The following is a 23,104-nucleotide window of genomic DNA, read 5'->3' on the forward strand; positions in this document are numbered from 1 at the left end:
TCACGTGTTCTTCTCTCTTGGAAAGAACCTGGTTGTCCGGCCCTCTCTTTCTCTTTCTGTCTCTCACATCTCTCCTGCTTTGCATCCACACCTGTAATGAATATTTAAAATGAAATACCCAGTCTAGTTTTAACACTTGATGGGTTGTACATTCACACAGGCCTGAGAGGGAATATGACAGTCAAGTTTTGGACTGAGGTAGTGTTTGTGTGTATACAGTCATGTGAAAAAGTAAGTACACCCTTTGGAAAGTGGTCTTTTTTTATTTATTTATTATATTTGGACACATGGGTATTTGAGCTAAATTGCAACCACATTCATTGATGAAAGTAACCCAATTTAACATATAACACACACAAAAATGTACTTTGACAATGTTATGCAATTAAAATAAACAAAAATGTAATTTCCTCAAGCAGGAAAAATTAGGATCAGGTGTACCAAAACAGGTGCAAATGATTAGGAAATAATTAGAGAGTACCTTGGGAGGGTCCAGCCTTCCATAAAGATTAGAAACTTGGTCTGGTTTGGTCTGAACCATATGAGGGTGTGGTAACACACCATGCAAATATCAGAAGACCTATCCGAGGCCCTCAAAAGACACAATTGATGACCATGAGTCTGGGAGGGGGTTACAAATCCATTTCCAAGCATTTCGAAGAACATCATTCCACTGTCCAACAGATCATCTACAAATGGGGAAAATTCCAGACCACTGGCAGTCTAGCTAGGACAGGGCGTCCCACCAAATTCAGCCTAAGAGATGACCGAAAGATGCTCATAGAAGTCTGTAAGAACCCCAGGGTAACATAAAGGGATCTACAGGCCTCTCTTGCCACAATCAATATCGAAGTGCATGAGTCAACTGTCAGAAAGGGACTACACAAACATGGCCTACATTCACTTGCTGTTGAGGTGGTACTTTTAACCTGTAGTAAACTTTTGTTGGGTAAATAAATAAAAGATGGATAGGAGATGGTGCAGGCCTGGTGCTTTGTAAAGTGTTGTCTTATCGTGTGGCTGTTAGATTGTTGTCCTACTGCCTCCGTTTGGAGATATTATCTTGGGAACACATGTCTAAAGTTTTTTGTCCTAGGAAGTTGTTGGGTCCATGCCCACTGATAACGGAGCGTGACCTGGCCCACGAGAGTCTTTCCTCATGCCAGAAGCTGTCAGGCTGGCACAGGAAACAATTGGGCGTTGTAAGCTCCTTACAGCGGCTACTGTTAATGAGCTGCCCGTAGCTGACTGGACACTCTGGGGGGGGTGGAAGTAAAACACGCACACACACGTTGGGGCTTGTTCCACATTGCAACCACCACTGCAGGCGACTGCCGACTGACTATTCACCTTGTATCATAAGTAGCTACTCATTATTATTTGTAGATCAATCAGTCACAATTTACCCACAATGCATCACGGATGCAGTCAATTCGAACTCTATCGCTCTCTCTCTCTCGCTCTCTCACACACACACACACACACACACACACACACACACACACACACACACACACACACACACACACACACACACACACACACACACACACACACACACACACACACACAGTAGCAGTGTGGTCCCAAGACAGGTTGATCTGTCTCAACTTTGGGCACAGCAGGGCTTCTAGCCTTTTGTGTAAGGCACTATCATGTGGTTGACCGGGCAAAGCACCAGTCTTTATCAGAATGACCCCAGCCCAGCGATGAGAATTAGTGATGTCATTAGTTAGATTGATATGACAGGTTCAGCTAAGAACAACACATGGTGTGATTATGCAATTTGACAAAACTGTTGAGCTGGAGGGGAGGGGAGGGAGGAAAAATATCTTGGACTCAACTGACAGATGTTTATTGACAGATTGTCGTTCTTCATGTAGTAAATTAGATTTAAATGATTATTCTATGTAATAAAGTCCTGGCTTGTCTGCATGTGCTGTAGTCTAATCCTTGTCCATGTTTCTTCCAGGTCTTCTCCAGTATGGTAGGAATTGGTCGGCCATCGCCAAGATGGTGGGCTCCAAAACTGTGTCCCAGTGCAAGAATTTCTACTTCAACTATAAGAAGAGGCAGAAACTCGACGAGATTCTGCAACAGCATAAAATGAAATCGGTAATGTCTCATCTTCCTTTCTAGAACAATTAAATGATTAACTCTTTCAAAGAAAACCTATAGTCTGACCTAGTAATGCACCTATCTTAGTGCTAGCCATTCCTCTGAGTTACAGACAGCAGTAGGCACATTTACCTTGTGGTTCTCATAGCGTGTTGTTCCCAAGCTGCGGTATTTAGTGTGTTGGTTTTCACCCAGGAGAGAGAGCGTAAGGCGCGGCGTAAAGGCAAAGCTCTACAAAGTGAAGAGGCCAGCGCCCCGTCTGCTGCCGAGGAGGAGGAGATGGAGGGCTCCGGGGCCAGCGGCAACGAGGAGGAGGCCCCCGAGGATGGAGAAGGTAGGTACAACACACACACTACAGTAATCAATGTCATAGAGGACAGGGAGCCATTGTCAGTATACCGTCCATAAGCACTGTCAGAATACTTCCATGAACTTGCAATCACTCATTCACATGGACTGATTAGAAACCAGCCATGTACACTTTGTTGAAACAAGTTTATGAAACCGTTTTCAATCAATTTGAAGGTTATGTTTTTATGATTACGATATGTGATGACAGTATTTCTTGATTAGAAATATCTGGAGTGTCTTGAGTGCTGAAGGAAGAATTAAGTGCAATATGGACTTTTAACAGCATCACAATAATGTCTGTGTAGAATGTGGAGTTGAATGCGATTCTGAGAATACAAAGACTGCAATCATCAAAATGAGATGGGAATTCAAAGCACTTGGCTGAGACATTCATTATTTAGATACATACTTTTTTGCTCTGTAACAAATATTTCCACATGTGGTCTACATACCAACATCTGCATTTTTAATTCTAGAAACTTCTTTTGGATCCTGGCTGATTGCTCATATTACTGGTAGACTCATTTAAATACCCTGGGTTGATAACGGCCCCTCAACTCACTTTAGGCCAAATTCGCACTACTGTTAACTGTTATTGCTCGTCGTTTCTAGTATATTAGTAACCATGGAGAGCTGTGGAACCTTGGCATCTCAATAGCTCAGTCTTTGCATCTAGAATCAATATTTGTGTGAATACTTCAACAGATTTTGGCTAAATTCCTGGTGATTTGAGTATTTTTGACCCAAAACTAAAATGACAAAGTGCATTTAGAAAGTATTCAGACCCCTTTACTTTTTCAACATTTTGTTATGTTGAACATTTATTAAATTGATTTTTAACCTCATAAATCTACACACAATACCCCATAATGACAAAGCAAAAACATTTTTATTTTTTATCCCCCAGTCCCTGCCACTGAAAAACTTTCCCACAGAATGATGCTGCTACCACTATGCTTCACTGTAAGGATGGTGCCAGGTTTCCTCCAGACGTGACGGTTGGCATTCAGGCCAAACAGTTCAATCTTGGTTTCATCAGAACAGAGAATCTTGTTTCTCATGGTCAGAGTCCTTTTAGGTGCTTTTTGGCAAACTCCAAGTAGGCTGTCATGTACCTTGTACTGAGTGGCTTCCGTCTTGCCACTCTACCATAAAGGCCTAATTGGGGAAGTGCTGCAGAGATGGTTGTCCTTCTGGAAGGTTCTCCCATCTCTACAGAGGAGCTCTGTCAGAGTGACCATCGGGTTCTTGGTCACCTCCCTGACCAAAGCCCTTCTCCCCCGATTGCTCAGTTTGGCCGGGCAGCCAGCTCTAGAAAGAGTCTTACTGGTTCCAAACTTCTTCCATTTATGAATGATGGAGGCCACTGTATTCTTGGGGACCTTCAATTCTGCAGAAATGTGCCTCGACACAATCCTGTCTTTGAGCTTTACAGACAATTCCTTCGACCTCATGGCTTGGTTTTTGCTCTGACATGCACTGTCAACTGTGGGACCTTATATAGACAGGTGTGTGCCTTTCCAAATCATGTCCGATGAATTTAATTTACCACAGGTGCTCCAATCAAGTTGTAGAAACATTTCAAGGATGGTCAATGGAAACAGGATGCACCTGAGCTCAATTTGGCGTCTCATAGCAAAGGGTCGGAATACTTATGTAAATAACATATTTTTGTTTTTTATTTTCAAAAGGCCTATTTTCACTTTGTCATTATTGGGTATTGTGTGTAGATTGAGGGGGAAAAACAATTTTATTTTAGAATAAGGCTATAACCTAACAAAATGTGGAAAAAGTCAAGGGGTCTGAATACTTTCCGAATGCTACATATTGCCGACCCCTGATGTAGTAATTTGTTGATATACCTATAGTCTCAGTTACCCGAATAGAGCTGGGAAGTCCCAGGGTATTTCCTCCACATTCAAAATTGGTTTTGTGTTCTCCCTCATTGTACAGTGAAAGCCAATTAGGTGGAAAGTGGCACTTTGAGAAATCTGGTTTTAGAGAAAGATGGGGCACAAGAGAGAGGGATGTGAAAGAGGACGGGGATTTTACATGATAGCAAGATGGCACCGATAGACATGGTCGCCCTGTTCATGGCTCCTAAGCAACTTTGCTGTATTGTTTTATTACTGCACTGTTGGATTTTGCTACACTCGCAGTAACATCTGCTAAATATCTGTATGCGATCAATAACATTTTATTTTATTTTTATTTACTAGATTACTACTCAGCTAGGCAGCCGATGTAATATCTGCGGTCTTCCATTCTTTATCTGTCCTTCTCGCTCTCCTTTACCAGGTGGTGCTAACAACAGCTCTGACACAGAGAGCCTGCCCTCTCCGCGTTCCTCTGAGGACAGCAAGGCCAAAGAGGAGGGTAATGGCAGGGCCAAAGCTGGCTCAAACTCTGGGGACAAGGAGGCCTCAGGTTCCCACATGGGCCAGGGAGGAGATGAGAAACCCCCAGGAGAAGTGGGGAAGGCCATCAAGCAGGAGGTGAAGACAGAGGAGGAGGAGGGCAGCAAGGAGCAGCCAAGCGAATCCACAGACCGAGACATGAAGCCCCCCACTGCAGATGCAGAGGAGAGCAAGAGCTCATCCAAGAGCTCCAAGAGGGACCATGGGCCCAAGACGGGCTCCCACGCAGACAGTGACTCTAGTGCCACCTGCAGCGCTGACGAGTTGGAGGAGTTGGACAGTACAGAGAAGAACAGGTGGGGGCTCAGGGCTGAGTAGGGGAGGGAGGGTTGCATTTGGGGGCTCAGGGCTGGGGGGTTTGCATGTGGGGGCTCAGGGCTGGGGGGGGTTCATGTGAGGGCTCAGGGCTGGGGGGGTTCATGTGAGGACTCAGGGCTGGGTGTGGTAGGGGGGGTTGCATGTGGGGGCTCAGTGCTGGGTAGGGGGGGGTTTCATGTGAGGGCTCAGGGCTGGGTGGGGTAGGAGGGGTTGCATGTGAGGGCTCTGGGCTGGTTGGGGGGGTTATAGGTGTGGGCTCAGGGCTGGGGGGGGCTGTTCAAATTTTATTTATCACACACACATTTTTAGCAGATGTTATTGCAGGTGTAGTGAAATGCTTGTGTTCCTAGCTCCAACAGTGCAGTAGTATCTAACAATTTACAACAATACACACAAATCTACAGTAAAATAATCGATATTAGGATAAGCAATGTCTGAGTGGCATTGACTAAGGTGGGGGGGGGTTCTGGATTCCCCACTGCAGCGAGACCTACATCTGGACTGGGGAAGGGAAGAGGGGAAGAGTGTCACTAGTGTTCTTCTGTATAGCCCTAAGATGTCAAGCCATTTGTGGCCAATACTCTACAACAATCATCAACATAAACTCCATCTGCCTTTGTGAGTGTGTGCATATGTACTAGAGCTGGGTGATATGTACAAAAACCTTTTAACGATAACTCTAAAGATATGTTTTTAACATTAATGTGCACACAGTTACTTTTTCATATTGCCCTTAAAACCACCACTACTACAACTTTAAATGCTGAAAATCAGTTGTCCTGTTAGCTGTTGCCTATATTGACAGACTTCACCTTTCTCTTCACCATCAAACAATATTGTTCTAGTATAGGCAACTTGTCATTATCGATATCAGTAAAATGTCCTCATTTTGTATGTACCTGCGTGCTTCTGTCTGAGTGTGTTTGCCTGCAAGCGCAAATGTGTGTGTCAAAGATGTGGGCTGACGGCTTGGGGGAGTGGTGATTCGTCCTGCAGTGTTTGCATGGTATTTGTTCTGTTTTTTCCATGACAGCAGACTGCATGTATTGGCAGAGCCTAGGGAAACGTTGCCCTCTGTGCCAAAGCAAACAATGGGAGGGAGTGTGTGTGCTCCCCAGTCTCTTGTCTGTGTGTGTGTGTGGCAGAGTATCTTTGTGAGTTTGTATGAGTGTATCTGTGAGTGGGGGATGGGTGGTAATGCATGTGGGATGGAAACACAATCAGAACCTCTGCTCTCTTTGTGTTTTCATAGTGCGAGGTTCTGCTCCAGGTCAATCTGTGTTTATTGGGAAAGTAAATAAGAGAATCTGGGCTGTGGCCATATTAAGGAATGCGTGGGACATCCATTGGCATGCTACTGACTGGGGAACTCTGTGTTCTAGTTACTTCTCTCTCTTGCTCTCTCCTCTACTTCTCTTTCTCTCTCTCTCTCTGTGTCTCTCTTTCTCTCTGTGTCTCTCTCTCTCTTTCTCTCCCTCTCCAGGATGACGTCTCCCAGCCGTCCCAGCCTGCTGAACTATGCCCATGATGGGGTCATCTCCTCCCCCCTGCAGAAGCCCATGGACCTGAAGCAGCTCAAACAGAGGGCTGCTGCCATCCCCCCTATTGTGAGTCTTACCACTTTCTGTGTGAGTCAGTGCATCCCACGCCAGGGCCACAGCCTGTATCTTTGTCTCCTCCATCCTTGGAAAGCATATGGAAGCCAGCCAGGTAGAATCAGTAACAGATAAGTCCTTGGATTAGTCCAGCCTGGTCATTCTACCCCCTAGTGGTATTAAGGCCAGCCCTCCTGTAATGACAATACTGCTTCTTACACAGATAACAGCATGGCGAGTAAAATGATGAAGTCCTATCATATTTGTATTAGATAAGCAGGCCAGCTGGAGGAGAGGGGATACATTGACCCAGAGGAGAAACAAGATGCCAGGCATTAGGGAAAATAAGAGGAACCGGGTCATTAGATGTGGGATCTCCCGGGTGTATATTGTTTGTATGTGTATCTGTTGCTCACCAGGCTTCTCTCTCCTGTGTGTGCAGATGCCCCAGATGCCGGATGGTGGACCTCGGGGCGGGTGTAGTAAGGCTGAGCTGCCCCCTCATGCCCTGGCTCTCTACCAGCAGCAGATCAGCATGGCTCATGGAGAGTCCTCCCAGGAGGCCAAGCAGCATGCAGGTCAGCCCAGCAAACAGCACCCCTACCCAGCGCAGGGCGACCCCCATAACATCAGCAGCCCCCGCGTCCACCCACGTAGCCCCTCCGCCAGCGACAAAGACGGTACGAACATCAGCCCTCTCTCTCCCCAGCTCCTCTCACACTCCTGCTCAGTCTAAACACAACTCCCTCCTACAGCTAAACTGTTACTTTGATTCTACGTTGGTGCTATTGTTTAGAAGCTCCTGGTAGCTCTGGATGATTCCATGCTTACTTGAGGACTCTGTCAGTTCCACAGTGTGTTGTCTAAAGTGCAGGTATTGATCGTTGGGCTCACAGTCAGGTATAACCATGCAGCGGGATCTGTGTAAAGTTCAGTCTTTGATATCATTGTGGAGTTTTGCTCCATGTGAGTTACTAGACCTATCCAGACCTAGTCTTATTTAGAAGTTAATTAGCAGATGTTTACCCAAAATTCTCTCCACTGTTGAGCTGGAGTTATAAATAGTCAGACAGACATGGAGGACTGAAGAGTTTCCATCTGGGGATTCGAGCTGCATGGACATAGGGCTGGGCGGTATACCGTTTTTTGCGATATACCGGTATTGATGCACGGACCGGTGTGGGTTTTTACTTTACCTTCTATAACGGTATTAGAATTTTTGGATTGTTAAATGTGATACGCAGTGTGTGACGTCCATTTTTATAGTTTACTTCGCTACTTGAGTCATCTCTCTCCACTCTCTCTGTCTTTCTCTCTCTATGCCGCTTTCCACACAGACCTAGCCCCGGCTCCTGTCACTCAAGGAGAACATTTGATGTTCCTTGACCACGAGACACTTGCGTTCAGTCTGCATGGTCAATGCAGCATATGCAACAATGTTGATGACAATGATGCAGTTGTCACTTTGCTTCTTAATATAAATCTACCAGCATTCTATAATTACACTATTAGTTTGTGTTTCTTACATCTGCAAACAGCTAGTTTGTCTTTTCTTAGCAAGTTGTTCCCAAATCTTGTGAGCCGCTGATTGTTAGCCGCTAAAGCTAATTTCTAGCTAGCAAATAAATGTACTGAGTAAGAGCAAACGTAGCTAGCTAATACAGCCTGATAATAATAGTGATGGTGTAGACCTAAATCAGCATGTTTGTGCAACAGTATCTTCGAAATCAAAGAGGAATACACAAAGAAAGAATATGTTAGCTACATGAAGTAGCTAAGAGAAAACATTAAATGTAGCCAAAGATTATAGGGTCACCTAGGAAACACCTAACGACACTTTTGTTCCTACCCTGTCATAATAACTCCTCCCTGGCATTTTCATTAGTTGTCATGTCAAACAAATTATATTCTAACTATATAACTAGAATAGACATTCTATTTCCATGATTCCAACAGTTAACCCAAGTATTTTGCTCTAAATCGCAAGTCATATTGCAACATTTGGTTAAAAATACGGCCCAGATTGCTTGCTCATATCGTGCAGCCCTACATGGCAGTGTGGAAATGATGTCAAATGCAGAAATTGATTTTAAAAATTGTGTTGAATTGAACAGTATAAAACAATCAGAATAAAGACCCATTGAAATCACTTAGAATGTACAGTTGAAGTCGGAAGTTTACATACACCTTAGCCAGATACATTTAAACTCAGTTTTTCACAATTTCTGACATTTAATCCAAGTAGAAATTCCCTGTCTTAGGTCAGTTAGAATCACCACTTTATTTTAAGAATGTGAAATGTCAGAATAATAGTTGAGAGAATTATTTATTTCAGCTTTTATTTATTTCATTACATTCCCAGTGGGTCGAAAGTTTACATACACTCAATTAGTATTTGGTAGCGTTGCCTTTAAATTGTTTTAACTTGAGTCAAATGTTTTGGGTAGCCTTCCACAAGCTTCCCACAATAAGTTGGGTGGATTTTGGCCCATTCCTCCTGACAGAGCTGGTGTAACTGATTCAGGTTTGTAGGCCTCCTTGCTCGCACACGCTCAGTTCGGCCCACAAATGTTCTATGGGATTGAGATCAGGGCTTTGTGATGGCCACTCCAATACCTTGACATTGTTGTCCTTAAGCCATTTTGCCACAACTTTGGAAGTATGCTTGGGGTCAATGTCCATTTGGAAGACCCATTTGCGACCAAGCTTTAACTTCCTGACTGATGTCTTGAGATGTTGCTTCAATATATCCACATAATTTTCCTACCTCATGATGCCATCTATTTTGTGAAGTGCACCAGTCCCTCCTGCAGCAAAGCACCCCAACAACATGATGCTGCCACCCCCGTGCTTCACGGTTGGGATGGTGTTGTTCGGCTTGCAAGCCTCCCTCTTTTTCCTCCAAACATAACGATGGTCATTATGGCCAAACAGTTCTATTTTTGTTTCATCAGACCAGAGGACATTTCTCCAAAAAGTACGTTCTTTGTCCTCATGTGCAGTTGCAAACCGTAGTCTGGATTTTTTATGGCGGTTTTGGAGCAGTGGCTTCTTCCTTGCTGAGCGGCCTTTCAGATTATGTGAATATAGGACTCGTTTTACTGTGGATATAGATACTTTTGTACCTGTTTCCTGCAGCATCTTCACAAGGTCGTTTGCTGTTGTTCAGGGATTGATTTGCGCTTTTTGCACAAGTACGTTCATCTCTAGGAGACAGAACACGTCTCCTTCCTGAGCGGTATGACGGCTGCGTGGTCCCATGGTGTTTATTCTTGCGTACTATTGTTTGTACAGATGAACGTGGTACCTACCTTCAGGCATTTGGAAATTGCTCCCAAGAATGAACAAGACTTGTGGAGGTTTACCATTTTTTTCTGAGGTATTGGCTGTTTTGTTTTTTTTCCCCCCATGATGTCAAGCAAAGAGGCAGAGTTTGAAGGTAGGCCTTGAAATTCATCCACAGGTACACCTCCAATTGACTCAAATGATGTAAATTAGACTATCAGAAGCTTCTAAAGCCATGACATCATTTTCTGGAATTTTCCAAGCTGTTTAAAGGCACAGTCATCTTAGTGTATAAACTTCTGACCCACTGGAATTGTGATACAGTGAATTATAAGTGAAATATTCTGTCTGTAAACAATTGTTGGAAAAATTACTTGTGTCATGCACTAAGTAGATGTCCTAACCGACTTGCCAGAACTATAGTTTGTTAACAAGAAATTTATGGAGTGGTTGAAAAACAAATTTTAATGACTCCAACCTAAGTGTATGTAAACTTCCGACTTCAACTGTATGTGTTGCCACCCTAGGGTCACGCATTACTCATGAAGCAAATTTAGAACTTTTATTATTAAAAAACATAAAATAGCGTTAAATACTGTCATATCGTCAATTTAAAATAAATCAGTGATATAATATTTTGGTCATATCGCCCAGCCCTACATGGACATATGTACGCGTGACTGTGTGTGTGAGTGTGATGTATGTGATCAGCTGCAGTATGTCTGTGTCCCTGCAGAGCTGGAAGGCAACGAGAGGTGGCTGCAGACTCTACTTCACGGATTACGTAGGTTCACACCCCGCCCCACCCCAATCTATCCCTAACTCATACCCCTTCGCCCAACACACACCTAGCTAAATTCACTTCCTCAGTGGGATTTGATTGTGTGTGTGTAACACTATTACAAGGTTTGGCAGTGTGTGTGCTGTGGGTGTGTGGAGCAGCATTGCTGTGTGGCTGACTGCGCAGACGCTGCCTGGCTGCACTCCTTGCTATGATGATGATGATAGTAATGATGATAGTAATGATGATGATGAGAAGGAGAATAAAAAGCTAGCGCTGACCAAGGGATGGTTCTCAGCTTCCAGAAAGATAGCAGCTACCCCCTATCCCTTACCGTTTGTGTGTGTGTGTTTGTCCCGTCTTGCAGATAAGTCCCGGGCCTTCTCTCCTCATGGTGACCCTAAGAAGCAGGCGGTGGGGCCAGAGGACCTGAGGGCCACTACACTGGGCCGGCCCGTCATGTCCCCCTACCCAATGTCCCATCGAGACATGGCCAAGCTCAGCCACGACCAGCACCTACTCCATTACAACTCCTGTGAGTCCCACTTAGGGCTGTTACGGTGACCGCAGTCAAATTCCACCTGACCGTTTAGTCGTGGTAACTAGGCTTCTCCAAGCTCTGATGCTGCTGTTGGTCATTAGTGGCCTCCCAAATGTGCCAGTCCCTGGTACCCAGCACCCTAATCTATGGATTTCACTTGACTGGGCAGGGGTGGAGCCATGGGCCTGGGAGGACCCACTGTGGAGCCAGGCCCAGCCAATCAGAATTTGTTTTTTTCACAAAAGGGCTTTATTACAGACATAAATACTCCTCAGTTTCATCAGCTGTCTGGGTGGCTGGTCTCAGATGATCCTGCAGGTGAAGAAGCCGGATGTGGAAGTCCTGGGCTGGCGTGTTTACACGTGGTCTGCAGTTGTGACACCGGTTGGACGTATAGCCAAATTCTCTAAAATGACATTGGATAAAATGCCTTAGGATAGAAAAGAAATGCCTTAGGATAGAAAAATTAACATTCAATTCTCTGGCAACAGCTCTGGTGGACATTCCTGCAGTCAGCATGCCGATTGCACGCTCCCTCAAAACAGACATATGTGGCTTTGTGTTGTGTGACAAAACTGAACATTTTAGAGTGGCCTTTTATTGTCCCCAGCCCAATGTGCACCTGTGTAATGGTCATGCTGTTTAATCAGCTTCTTGATATGCACACCTGTCAATGGATGGATTATCTTGGCAAAGGAGAAATGCTCACTAACAGGAATGTAAACAATTTTGTGCACAACATTTGAGAGAAATAAGCTTTTTGTGCATATGGACAATGTCTGGGATCTTTTATTTTACCTCATGAAATGTGGGACCAACACTTTACATGTTGCGTTTATGTTTTGGTTCAGTTTATATTCATTTATCAACTTTCCTAATATTAAGCACATTGTTTCGCTTTACAGCAGGAGTATAGCGTACCTGGCAGGCATGAAAATAAACCACGGGAAAAGCTATTTAAATGCTTAGATGACATACATTTTTTACCCCCATGACCCTGTTCTGAGACAAGTGCATGATAATGGTCCATTCTAAATCAAAACTAATTTCACACACACACTGCCGTTCAAAAGTTTGGGGTCACTTAGAAATGTCCTTGTTTTTGAAAGATAAGCAAATTTTTTGTCCATTTAAAATAACAAATTAATCCGAAATACAGTGTAGACATTGTTAATGTTGTAAATGACTATTGTAGCTGGAAATGGCTGATGTTTAATGGAATAACTACATAGGCGTACAGAGGCCCATTATCATCAACCATCACTCCTGTGTTCCAATGCCACGTTGTGTGAGCTAATTTTATTTTTATTTATTTTTTCACCTTTATTTAATCAGGTAGGCCAGTTGAGAACAAGTTCTCATTTACAACTGCGACCTGGCCAAGATAAAGCAAAGCAGTGCGACAAAAACAACACCACAGAGTTACACATGAACAAACATACAGTCAATAAAACAAAAGAAAAGAAAATAGAAAAATCTATGTACAGTTTGTGCAAATGTAGAAGATTAGGGAGGTAGGCAATAAATATGCCATAGAGGCGAAAATAATTACAATTTAGCATTAACACTGGAGTGATAGATGTGCAGATGATGATGTGCAAGTAGAGATACTGGGGTGCAAAAGAGCAAGAAGATAAATAACAATATGGCGATGAGGTAGATGGGTGTGCTATTTACAGATTGGCTGTATACAGGTACATTGATCGGTAAGCTGCTCAAACAGCTGATGCTTAAAGTTAGTGAGGGAGATATACGTCTCCAGCTTCAGTCATTTTTGCAATTCGTTCCAGTCATTGGCAGCAGATAACTGGAAGGAAAGGTGGCCAAAGGAAGTGTTGGCTTTGGGGATGACCAGTGAAATATACCTGCTGGAGCGTGTGCTACAGGTGGGTGTTGCTATGGTGACCAGTGAGCTAAGGTGGGGCTTTACCTAGCAAAGACTTATAGATGACCTGGAGCCAGTGGGTTTGGCGACGAATATGTAGCGAGGTCGCAGTGGTGGGTAGTATATGGGGCTTTGGTGACAAAACTTATGGCACTGTGATAGACTACATCCAATTTGCTGAGTAGAGTGTTGGAGGCTATTTTGTAAATGACCGCCAAAGTCAAGGATCGGTAGGATAGTCACTTTTACGAGGGTATGTTTGGCAGCATGAGTGAAGGAGGCTTTGTTGCGAAATCGGAAGCAGATTCGAGATTTATTTTTTAGATTGAAGATGCTTAATGTGAGTCTGGAAGGAGAGTTTTACAGTCTAACCAGACACCTAGGTATTTGTAGTTGTCCACATATTCTAAGTCAGAACCGTCCAGAGTAGTGATGCTAGTAGGGCGGGCGGGTGTGGGCAGCAATCGGTTGAAGAGCATGCATTTAGTTTTACTAGCATTTAAAAACAGTTGGAGGCCACGGAAGGAGTGTTGTATGGCATTGAAGCTCGTTTGGAGGTTTGTTAACACAGTGTCCAAAGAAGGGCCAGATGTATACAGAATGGTGTCGTCTGCATAGAGGTGGATCAGAGAATCACCAGCAGCAAGAGCAACATCATTGATATATACCGAGAAAAGAGTCGGGCCGAGAATTGAACCCTGTGGCACCCCCATAGAAGACCGCCAGAGGTCCGGACAACAGGCCCTCCGATTTGACACACTGAACTCTATCTGAGAAGTAGTTGGTGAACCAGGCGAGGCAGTCATTTGAGAAACCAAGGCTATTGAGTCTGCCGATAAGAATGCGGTGATTGACAGAGTCAAAAGCCTTGGCCAGATCGAAGAAGACAGCTGCACAGTACTGTCTTTTATCGATGGCAGTTATGATATCATTCGGGACCTTGAGTGCACCCATGACCAGCTCGGAAACCAGATTGCATAGTGGAGAAGATACGGTGGGATTCGAAATGGTTGGTGATCTGTTTGTTAACTTGGCTTTCGAAGATTTTAGAAAGGCTGGGCAGGATGGATATACAGTTGAAGTCAGAAGTTTACATACACCTTAGCCAAATACATTTAAACTCAGTTTTTCACAATTCCTGACATTTAATCCTAGTAAAAATTCCCTGTCTTAGGTTAGTAAGGATCACCACTTTATTTTAAGAATGTGAAATGACAGAATAATAGTTGAGAGAATGATTTATTTAAACTTTTATTTATTTTATCACATTCCCAGTAGGTCAGAAGTTTAATTAGTATTTGGTAGCATTGCCATTAAATTGTTTAACTTGGGTCAAAAGTTTTGGGTAGCCTTCCACAAGCTTCCCACAATAAGTTGGGTGAATTTTGGCCCATTCCTCCTGACAGAGCTGATGTAACTGAGTCATGTTTGTAGGCCTCCTTGCTCGCACACGCTTTTTCAGTTCTGCCCACAAATTTTCTATGGGATGAGGTCAGGGCTTTGTGATGGCCACTCCATTACCTTGACTTTGTTGTCCTTACGCCATTTTCCACAACTTTGGAAGTATGCTTTGGGGTCAGTGTCCAATTGGAAGACCCATTTGCGACCAAGCTTTAACTTCCTGACTGATGTCTTGAGATGTTGCTTATCCACATAATTTTCCGGCCTCATGATGCCATCTATTTTGTGAAGTGCACCAGACCCTCCTGCAGCAAAGCACCCCCACAACATGATGCTGCCACCCCCGTGCTTCACGGTTGGGATGGTGTTCTTCGGCTTGCAAGCATCCCCCTTTTTATTCAGGGATTGATTTGCACCTTTCGCACCAACGTACGTTCATCTCTAGGAAACAGAACATGTCTCCTTCCTGAGCGGTATGACGGCTGCGTGGTCTCATGGGGTTTATACTTGCATATTATCGTTTGTACAGATGAACGTGGTACCTTCAGGCATTTGGAAATTGTTCCCAAGGATGAACCAGACTTGTGGAGGTCTACAATTTTTTTCTGATGTCTTGGCTGATTTCTTTTGGTTTTCCCATGATGTCAAGCAGACGCACTGAATTTGAAGGTAGGATTTGAAATACATCCACAGGTTACACCTCCAATTGACACAAATGATGTCAATTAGCCTATCAGAAGCTTCTAAAGCCATGACATTTTCTTGGATTTTCCATGCTGTTTAAAGGCACAGTCAACTTAGTCTATGTAAACTTCTGACCCACTGGAATTGTGATACAGTGAATTATAAGTGAAATAATCTGTCTGTAAACAATTGTTAGAAAAATTACTTGTGTCATGCACAAAATAGATGTCCTAACCCACTTGCCAAAACTGTAGTTTGTTAACAAGAAATGAAAACAAGTTTAAATGACTCCAACCTAAGTGTATGTAGACTTCTGACTTCAACTGTAGGTCTATACCAGTTTGTGTCTCGAGTGTATCCCCATTTGAAGAGGGGGATGACCGCGGCAGCTTTCCAATCTTTGGGGATCTCAGACGATACGAAAGAGAAGTTGATCAGGCTAGTAATAGGGGTTGTATCAATTTCGGCGGATAATTTTAGAAAGAGAGGGTCCAGATTGTCTAGCCCAGCTGATTTGTAAGGATCCAGATTCTGCAGCTCTTTCAGAACATCAGCTGTCTGGATTTGGGTGAAGGAGAGGTGGGGGGGGGCTTGGGCAAGTTTCTGCAGGGGGTGCAGAGCTGTTGGCCGGGGTAGGGGTAGCCAAGTGGAAAGCATGGCCAGCCGTAGAAAAGTGCTTCTTGAAGTGATCGATTATCGTAGATTTATCGTGGTTACAGTGTTTCCTAGCCTCAGTGCAGTGGGAAGGTGGGAGGATGTGCTCTTATTCTCCATGGACTTTAGTGTCCCAACACTTTTTGGAATTAGTGCTACATTATGCAAATTTCTGTTTGAAAAAGCTAGCCTTAGCTTTCCTAAGTGACTGTGTATATTGGTTCCTTACTTCCCTGAAAAGTTGCATATCGCGGGGGCTATTCGATGCTAATGCACATCGCCACAGGATGTTTTTGTGCTGGTCAAGGGTGGTCAAGTCTGGGGTGAAGCAAGGGCTATATCTGTTCTTAGTTCTACATTTTTTTGAATGGGGCATGCTTATTTAAGATGGCGAGGAAAGCACTTTTAAAGAGCAACCAGGCATCCTCTACTGACGGAATGTGGTCAATATCCTTCCAGGATACCCGGGCCAGATCGATTAGAAAGGCCTGCTTGCTGAAGTGTTTTAGAGAGTGTTTGACAGTCATGAGGGGTGGTCGTTTGACCGCGAACCCATTACGGATACAGGCCTTGAGTCAGTGATCGCTGAGATCCTGGTTGAAGACAGCAGAGGTGTATTTAGAGGGCAAGTTGGTCAGGATGATATCTAAGAGGGTGCCCGTTGTTATGGATTTAGGGTTGTACCTGGTAGGTTCCTTGATAATTTGTGTGAGATTGAGGGCATCTAGCTTAGATTATAGGACGGCCGGGGTGTTAAGCATATCCCAGTTTAGGTCACCTAACAGTACGAACTCTGAAGATAGATGGGGGGGCAATCAATTCACATATGGTGTCCAGGGCACAGCTGGGGACTGAGGGGGGTCTATAACAAGCGGCAACGGTGAGAGACTTGTTTCTGGAAAGTTGGATTTTTAAACGTAGAAGCTCGAATTGTTTGGGCACAGACCTGGATAGTATGACAGAACTCTGCGGTAGATTGCAACTCCGCCCCCTTTGGCAGTTTTATCTTGTCGGGAAATGTTGTAGTTGGGGATGGAAATTTCAGGATTTTTGGTGGCCTTCCTAAGCCAGGACATCAGGGTTGGCGGAGTGTGCTGAAGCAGTGAATAAAACAAACTTAGGGAGGAGGCTTCTGATGTTAACATGCATGAAACCAAGGCTTTTACGGTTACAGAAGTCAACAAATGAGAGCACCTGGGGGGAATGGGTGTGGTGCTGGTGGCTGCAGGGCCTGGGTTAACCTCTACATCACCAGAGGAACAGAGGAGGAGTATGATAAGGGTACGACTAAAGGCTATAAGAACTGGTCGTCTAGTGTGTTCGGAACAGAGAGTAAAGGGAGCAGATATCTGGGCGTGGAAGAATAGATTCAAGGCATAATGTACAGACAAGGGTATGGTAGGATGTGAGTACAGTGGAGGTAAACCTAGGCATTGAGTGATGATGAGAGAGGTTTTGTCTCTAGAGGCACCAGTTAAGCCAGGTGAGGTCACCGCATGCGTGTGGGGTGGGACAAAAAGGCTATCTAAGGCATATTGGGCAGGGCTGGGGGCTCTACAGTGAAATAAGACAACAATCACTAACCATAACAGCAATAGATAAGGCATATTGATATTAGGGAGAGGCATGTGTAGCCGACTGATCATAGGGTCCAATTAGTAGCAATACGTGATTCGGAGACGATTCAGTAGTCTCAACTACGTAAGGCGAGCTGGAGACACGGCGATTCAGACGGCTAGCGGACCGGGGTTGCAGATAGTCCTTCGGTGACATCGCAACGGAAGAGCCTATTGAAACCACTTCGGACAAATACGTTAGCAGACCAGTCGTGATGGATCGGCAGGGCTCCGTGTCGGCAGTAAAGGTCCAGGCCAATTGGCAAAAGAGGTATTGTAGCCCAAGAATTGGCTGGTGGACCTCCTCGGCTTGCCGGGAGATGGGTCTAGCTCGAGTCTAACTGGTGCTTGCTTTGGACAGAGACATTATCCAGGAGTAGCCACTCGGATTGCAGCTAGCTAGCTGTGATGATCCGGTGTAGAGGTTCAGAGCTTGTGGTAGGAATCCGGAGATGTGGTAGAGAAAAAGCAGTCCGATATGCTCTGGGTTGATATCGCGCTGTGCAGACTGGCAGGTATTGACCGAGCTTAGGCTTACTGGTGTCCGAGTTAACGGTGAAGACCGCTAGCAGTGGCTAACTGACTGCTAGTTAGCTGGCTAGCTTCTGATGGGGGTTCCGGTTTTAAAGTATAAAAATAGCAGACCCGTACCACATTGGGTGAGGCGGGTTGTAGGAGAGTATATTCAGTCCGTAGATGGAAAGTGAGATTAAAATATATACGAAATAAAAATGAGGTAAACAAAAATTTCACGGGACGGGACAAGACAAAACACACGTCCGACTGCTACACCATCTTGGAACCAAGTTTATAATTTTAAAATGCTAATTGATCATTAGAAAACCCTTTTGCAATTATGTTAGCACAGCTGCAAACTGTTATCCTGATTTAAAGAAGCAATAAAACTGTCCTTTTAGACTAGTTCAGTATCAGAAGCATCAGTGCTTATGGGTTCGATTACAGGCTCAAAATGCCAGAAACAATTAACTTTCTTCTGAAACTCGTCAGTCTATTCTTGTTCTGAGAAATGAAGGCTATTCCATGCAAGAAATTGCCAAGAAACTGAAGATCTCGTACAACGCTGCATACTGCTCCCTTCACAGAACATCGCAAACTGGCACTAACCAGAATAGAAAGAGGAGTGGGAGGCCCCGGTGCACAACTGAGCAAGAGGACAAGTACATTAGTGTCTAGTTTGAGAAACAAACGCCTCACAAGTCCTCAACTGGCAGCTTCATTAAATAGTACCCTCAAAACACCAGTCTCAACGTCAACAATGAAGGCGACTCCAGGATGCTGACCTTCTTGTGACAAAACTCACACTCATTCTTATGTTTAATAAATGTAATGTATAGTGTGTGTGTGTGGCAGGCTTACAATGATGGCAAAAAAACAACATTTGACAGTGCGAGAGCGGGTACGCAGCTGGAGGTTGAATGTTTGAAGGGGTACGGGACTATAAAACGTTTGGGAACCACTGGCCTAGCCCATAGGCCTATATGTTTTGATAAGGTTTGTATCACAACTAAAGTGGCCAAAATTAACCACATTAATCCGCTTTACGACCAGTGTAGAGCCTAACTGGCATACGTAGGCGGCATGTGAGTTTCAAGTTTGGGGAAGATAATTTTCACTGTAAAAATGCAACTTTTATAATAAAGAATTAGATGCATAATTGCGTTTGCGGTCACTTTGGAGAACAGTGTTTCGCTGCTAATTGATTGCATTTTGGAACATTCGCGCTTATAGCCTACTGCCGTGTGCGCATTGCTGCACAAATAATGTCAAGAAATAGAAATAGCCTTATAGTTTATCAACATTTTAAGATTAACGTTCTGATCGTTTGCATCAGCCACAGGTTTTTTTATGCTAGTGGTTGTATTCATTTGAGATCTATCACATCACACAAGGTAGCCTAGCCTTGTTGCAGGTAGCCTAGTGGTTTGGAATATTTATTTCTTGCACAGAAGGACAAGTTGACCAATTGAATAGTTAAACTTATGTACTATGGGGGATAGTGCATTGACAGGCTATAGCTTTTGCTGTTTGTAAGGCCTACTCATCTTGTTGGCTGACGAAAAGTACTGTAGGCCAAATGTGGATGGATATATTCAATATGCGCCTCGGAATTCGATAAGAAGGATCCGCGCAGTTGCGTCCCGCTGTGTCTGTCTTCACTTGTAGCCTACTTCTTAGCTGAGATGCCTGTGAGAAGGACCCGATCACGTGACGGGTGTTGGCTAATAAGAATTGAGATATCTGAGAGCCATGTGAGTTAGAAGTGCTTTGATTGTCCACTGTCCCACTACAACCCCTCTCTATTCCCCAGACCTTCCCTACCTTACTATTATTCCCTCTAGTCAAACCGTCATCCCTCCCTATTCCCATCATCATACCCTCACCCCTCCCTATTCCCATCATCAGACCCTCATCCCTTCTATTCCAGTTCAAGTCTCATCTCCCATTTCATTGTTATGCCTCCTTGCTCTGTGCTATTCTTAGCCAACCCTACTTTGCTTCCCTAAACTGCCATGTCTATATTTTTTAAGTATATTTCTGTCTTTGCTCTCAGCTTTCCAGCAGGCTGGCCACTCTGGGCCCCCTGGTCTGCAGCAGGATGGTGCCAGATTGGCAGCGGTGCTCCCCCTCCATATGCCAGAGCCACCCCCTCTCATCTCCTCCAACAAGCAAGGGGGGTCTATCACACAGGTATAGGACACTACTCGAGAGAGCCATAGCACCCGTTAGATGTTGAGTTATTGTGAAAGTGAATTTAGTGTTGCCGTTCACCATGCTCACTGTTGTTATGTGGTTCGCAGGGCACCCCAGTGCAGCTGCATAGCCCGGCTCACGGGATGGACCATGGGAAGATGACCCCTGCACAGATGGGTTTGTCCTGGATGGATCAGAGGAAAGTGGGTGAGTCCAAGTGTCTGGAGTGGGTGCAGCACTCCCAGCCTTGGTTTGCTGGTGAGTTGCCTTCTTCTTACCCTAACCTTCAATTGTAGAGTTTGGGTGTCCTGGGCTTTCTCCATTGACACTCTCTCTCCTCTCTGCTCTTGTCTCACTCTGTCCCTCTCTGACTCACACACACACACCAGGTCCATACCCGGTGGTGAAGCAGGAGCAGCTGTCTCCGCGGTGCCCGTCAACCCTGGCAGAGAACCTGTCCACGCAGGGGATGCCCCATGACGCCAACGCTGGACGTGGTGAGTTCATAACTAGATACATTCCACACCCCTTGATGTTGGGCACCAAGTGTACACTGCTCTCTGCTTATACGGATTTTCTTCTCTGTTATTGGTACATAAACAGATGTCTATGCCAATATAAAGCTCTGACTCTGCTCCTGGATGTGTTGAATTTGCAGGGTCTTTGCCAGCAGTGCAGGGGGGCAGCATCACAAAGGGCATCCCAGGGACCAGAGTGCACCAGGACTCCCCCATCTCCTACCGGGGAGGCTCCATCACCCAGGTAAGAGCAACACACTGACCACAACACTACAATGTGCTTCTGCTTACTGTGCCTTATTTACTCTCATAACTTTATCAGCTTTGACCTAAAAGTCTCACCGGACTGTTTGTATGCCTCCAAATGAAACGAGGACAATGACATAGACGTGTTGAGAGGTCATGACCACAGGCTGGAAAGTTAGTCAGGCTCAGTTAGTGTTCAGGCAAGGCAGGGTAAAGGCTGGGGCTGCAGGCAGGCAGGATCTCCCTGCTGATCCTGCCTGGTGTGACATGATCGTGGCTCTGATTGCTCCCTGTCGCCCTAGCAACAGGTACACACTGTACCACGTCTGTTCTCTACTTTATTTATCTGTTTATTCTCCACTCACTAAGCCCCATCACTGATATGCACAGTCCTCAGCCTGCTGTAATATCTGCCTCGGCCAACTGGTCTTGAAATGGGGTGATGTTATATATGCCCAGATAGATAACTGAGGGAAAGGTGAGAGAGATGTAATCAGAGCGGGTGGGGAAGTAGCCTGCTCCTTCCTTGTTTTTTTAGCTGACTGCTAAAGCGAAAGTGTGTGTATGCGTGCGTGCGCGTGTACAGATAAGGCTTTGTTGTATCAGGTGCGTCGCTCGCATCTCCCTTGATAAAGTTGAATGCTGAGGGGTAGATGCCCTGGCCCCTGACCTATACTACACCCCCCACCCACCCACCCCCGTTCTTTGGAAAGAGCTGTAATCAACAGACAGGAAATGTGATCTAGGGCAACACATGTCCCTCTTCACCTCCCCCCCCCCCCCCCCCTCCAACACTCCATATCAGGCTCCAATGACAGCCTTGTGTGCTCTCTATCAGCCTCCCAGCAGGCTTACATAAACACTCAGCGGCCACTGCGGAAATATGACTCACAGCAAAGTGTGCCAGAGATATGACAGAAAGCCCCGACCAAACCTGCTGCTGACATTTTGTCACCTAGTGTTAGCACTACAGAGTCTGTGGGGCTTATTGTCTGAGACACAAATTGTATTCTTATGTGGCATCAGTGCATGATGTACACTCCGTAGGATCTTACTCAACAGAGCTATCACAATGAAAAATTTAATTCTGGAAAAATATACAGTACCAGTCACCTACTCATTCCAGAGTTTTTCTTTATTTTTACTATTTTCTACATTGTAGAGTAAGGGTGAAGACATCAAAACTATGAAATAACACATGGAATCATGTAGTAACAAATAAGTGTTAAACAAATCCAAATATATTTTATATTTGAGATTCTTCAAAGTAGTCACCCTTTGCCTTAATTACAGCTTTGCACACTCTTTGCGTTCACTCAACCAGCTTCATGAGGTAGTCACCTGGAATGAATTTCAATTAACAGATGTGCCTTGTTAAGTTTGTGGAATTTCTTTCCTTAATGTGTTTGAGCCAATCAATTTTCAATCAATCAATAAATAAATCAATCAAATGTATTTATAAAGCCCTTCTTTCATCAGCTGATGTCACGAAGTGCTGTGCAGAAACCCAGCCTAAAACCCCAAACAGCAAGTAATGCAGGTGTAGAAGGTAGGGGTGGTACACAGAAGATAGCCCTATTTGGTAAAAGACCAAGTCCATATTATGGCAAGAACGGCTCAAATAAGCATAGAAAACGACACTCCATCATTACTTTAAGACATGAAGGTCAGTCAATCCGGAGGATTTCAAGAACTTTGAAAGTTTCTTCAAGTGCTTCGCAAAAACCATCAAGCGCTATGATGAAACTGGCTCTCATGAGGACCGCCACAGGAAGTTACCTCTGCTTCAGAGGATAAGTTCATTAGAGTTAACTGCACCTCAGATTGCAGCCCAAATAAATGCTTCACAGAGTTCAAGTAACAGACGCATCTCAACATCAACTGTTCAGAGGAGACTGCGTGAATCAGGCGTTCATGGTCGAAATACTCCAAAGAAGCCACTACTAAAGGACACCAATAATAAGATACTTGCTTGGGCCAAG

At 44.6% G+C, this 23,104-nt stretch overlaps 1 protein-coding gene across 1 annotated transcript in view; it reads left to right on the forward strand.

Moving 5' to 3' along the window:
• Positions 1-23,104, forward strand: part of LOC139575342 (nuclear receptor corepressor 2-like) — a 189,969-nt gene that overhangs the window by 142,932 nt on the left and 23,933 nt on the right. Inside the window, exons 18-28 of the mRNA XM_071400266.1 lie at positions 1,973-2,115; positions 2,314-2,452; positions 4,768-5,182; positions 6,688-6,811; positions 7,242-7,479; positions 10,821-10,868; positions 11,233-11,400; positions 20,219-20,355; positions 20,466-20,565; positions 20,748-20,855; positions 21,017-21,120. Coding sequence (XP_071256367.1) covers positions 1,973-2,115; positions 2,314-2,452; positions 4,768-5,182; positions 6,688-6,811; positions 7,242-7,479; positions 10,821-10,868; positions 11,233-11,400; positions 20,219-20,355; positions 20,466-20,565; positions 20,748-20,855; positions 21,017-21,120 — 1,724 coding nt within the window. The remainder of the gene's footprint in view (positions 1-1,972; positions 2,116-2,313; positions 2,453-4,767; positions 5,183-6,687; positions 6,812-7,241; positions 7,480-10,820; positions 10,869-11,232; positions 11,401-20,218; positions 20,356-20,465; positions 20,566-20,747; positions 20,856-21,016; positions 21,121-23,104) is intronic.

The sequence above is a fragment of the Salvelinus alpinus genome, chromosome 5 (genome assembly GCF_045679555.1).
Source record: "Salvelinus alpinus chromosome 5, SLU_Salpinus.1, whole genome shotgun sequence".
Classification (NCBI taxonomy): domain Eukaryota; kingdom Metazoa; phylum Chordata; class Actinopteri; order Salmoniformes; family Salmonidae; genus Salvelinus; species Salvelinus alpinus.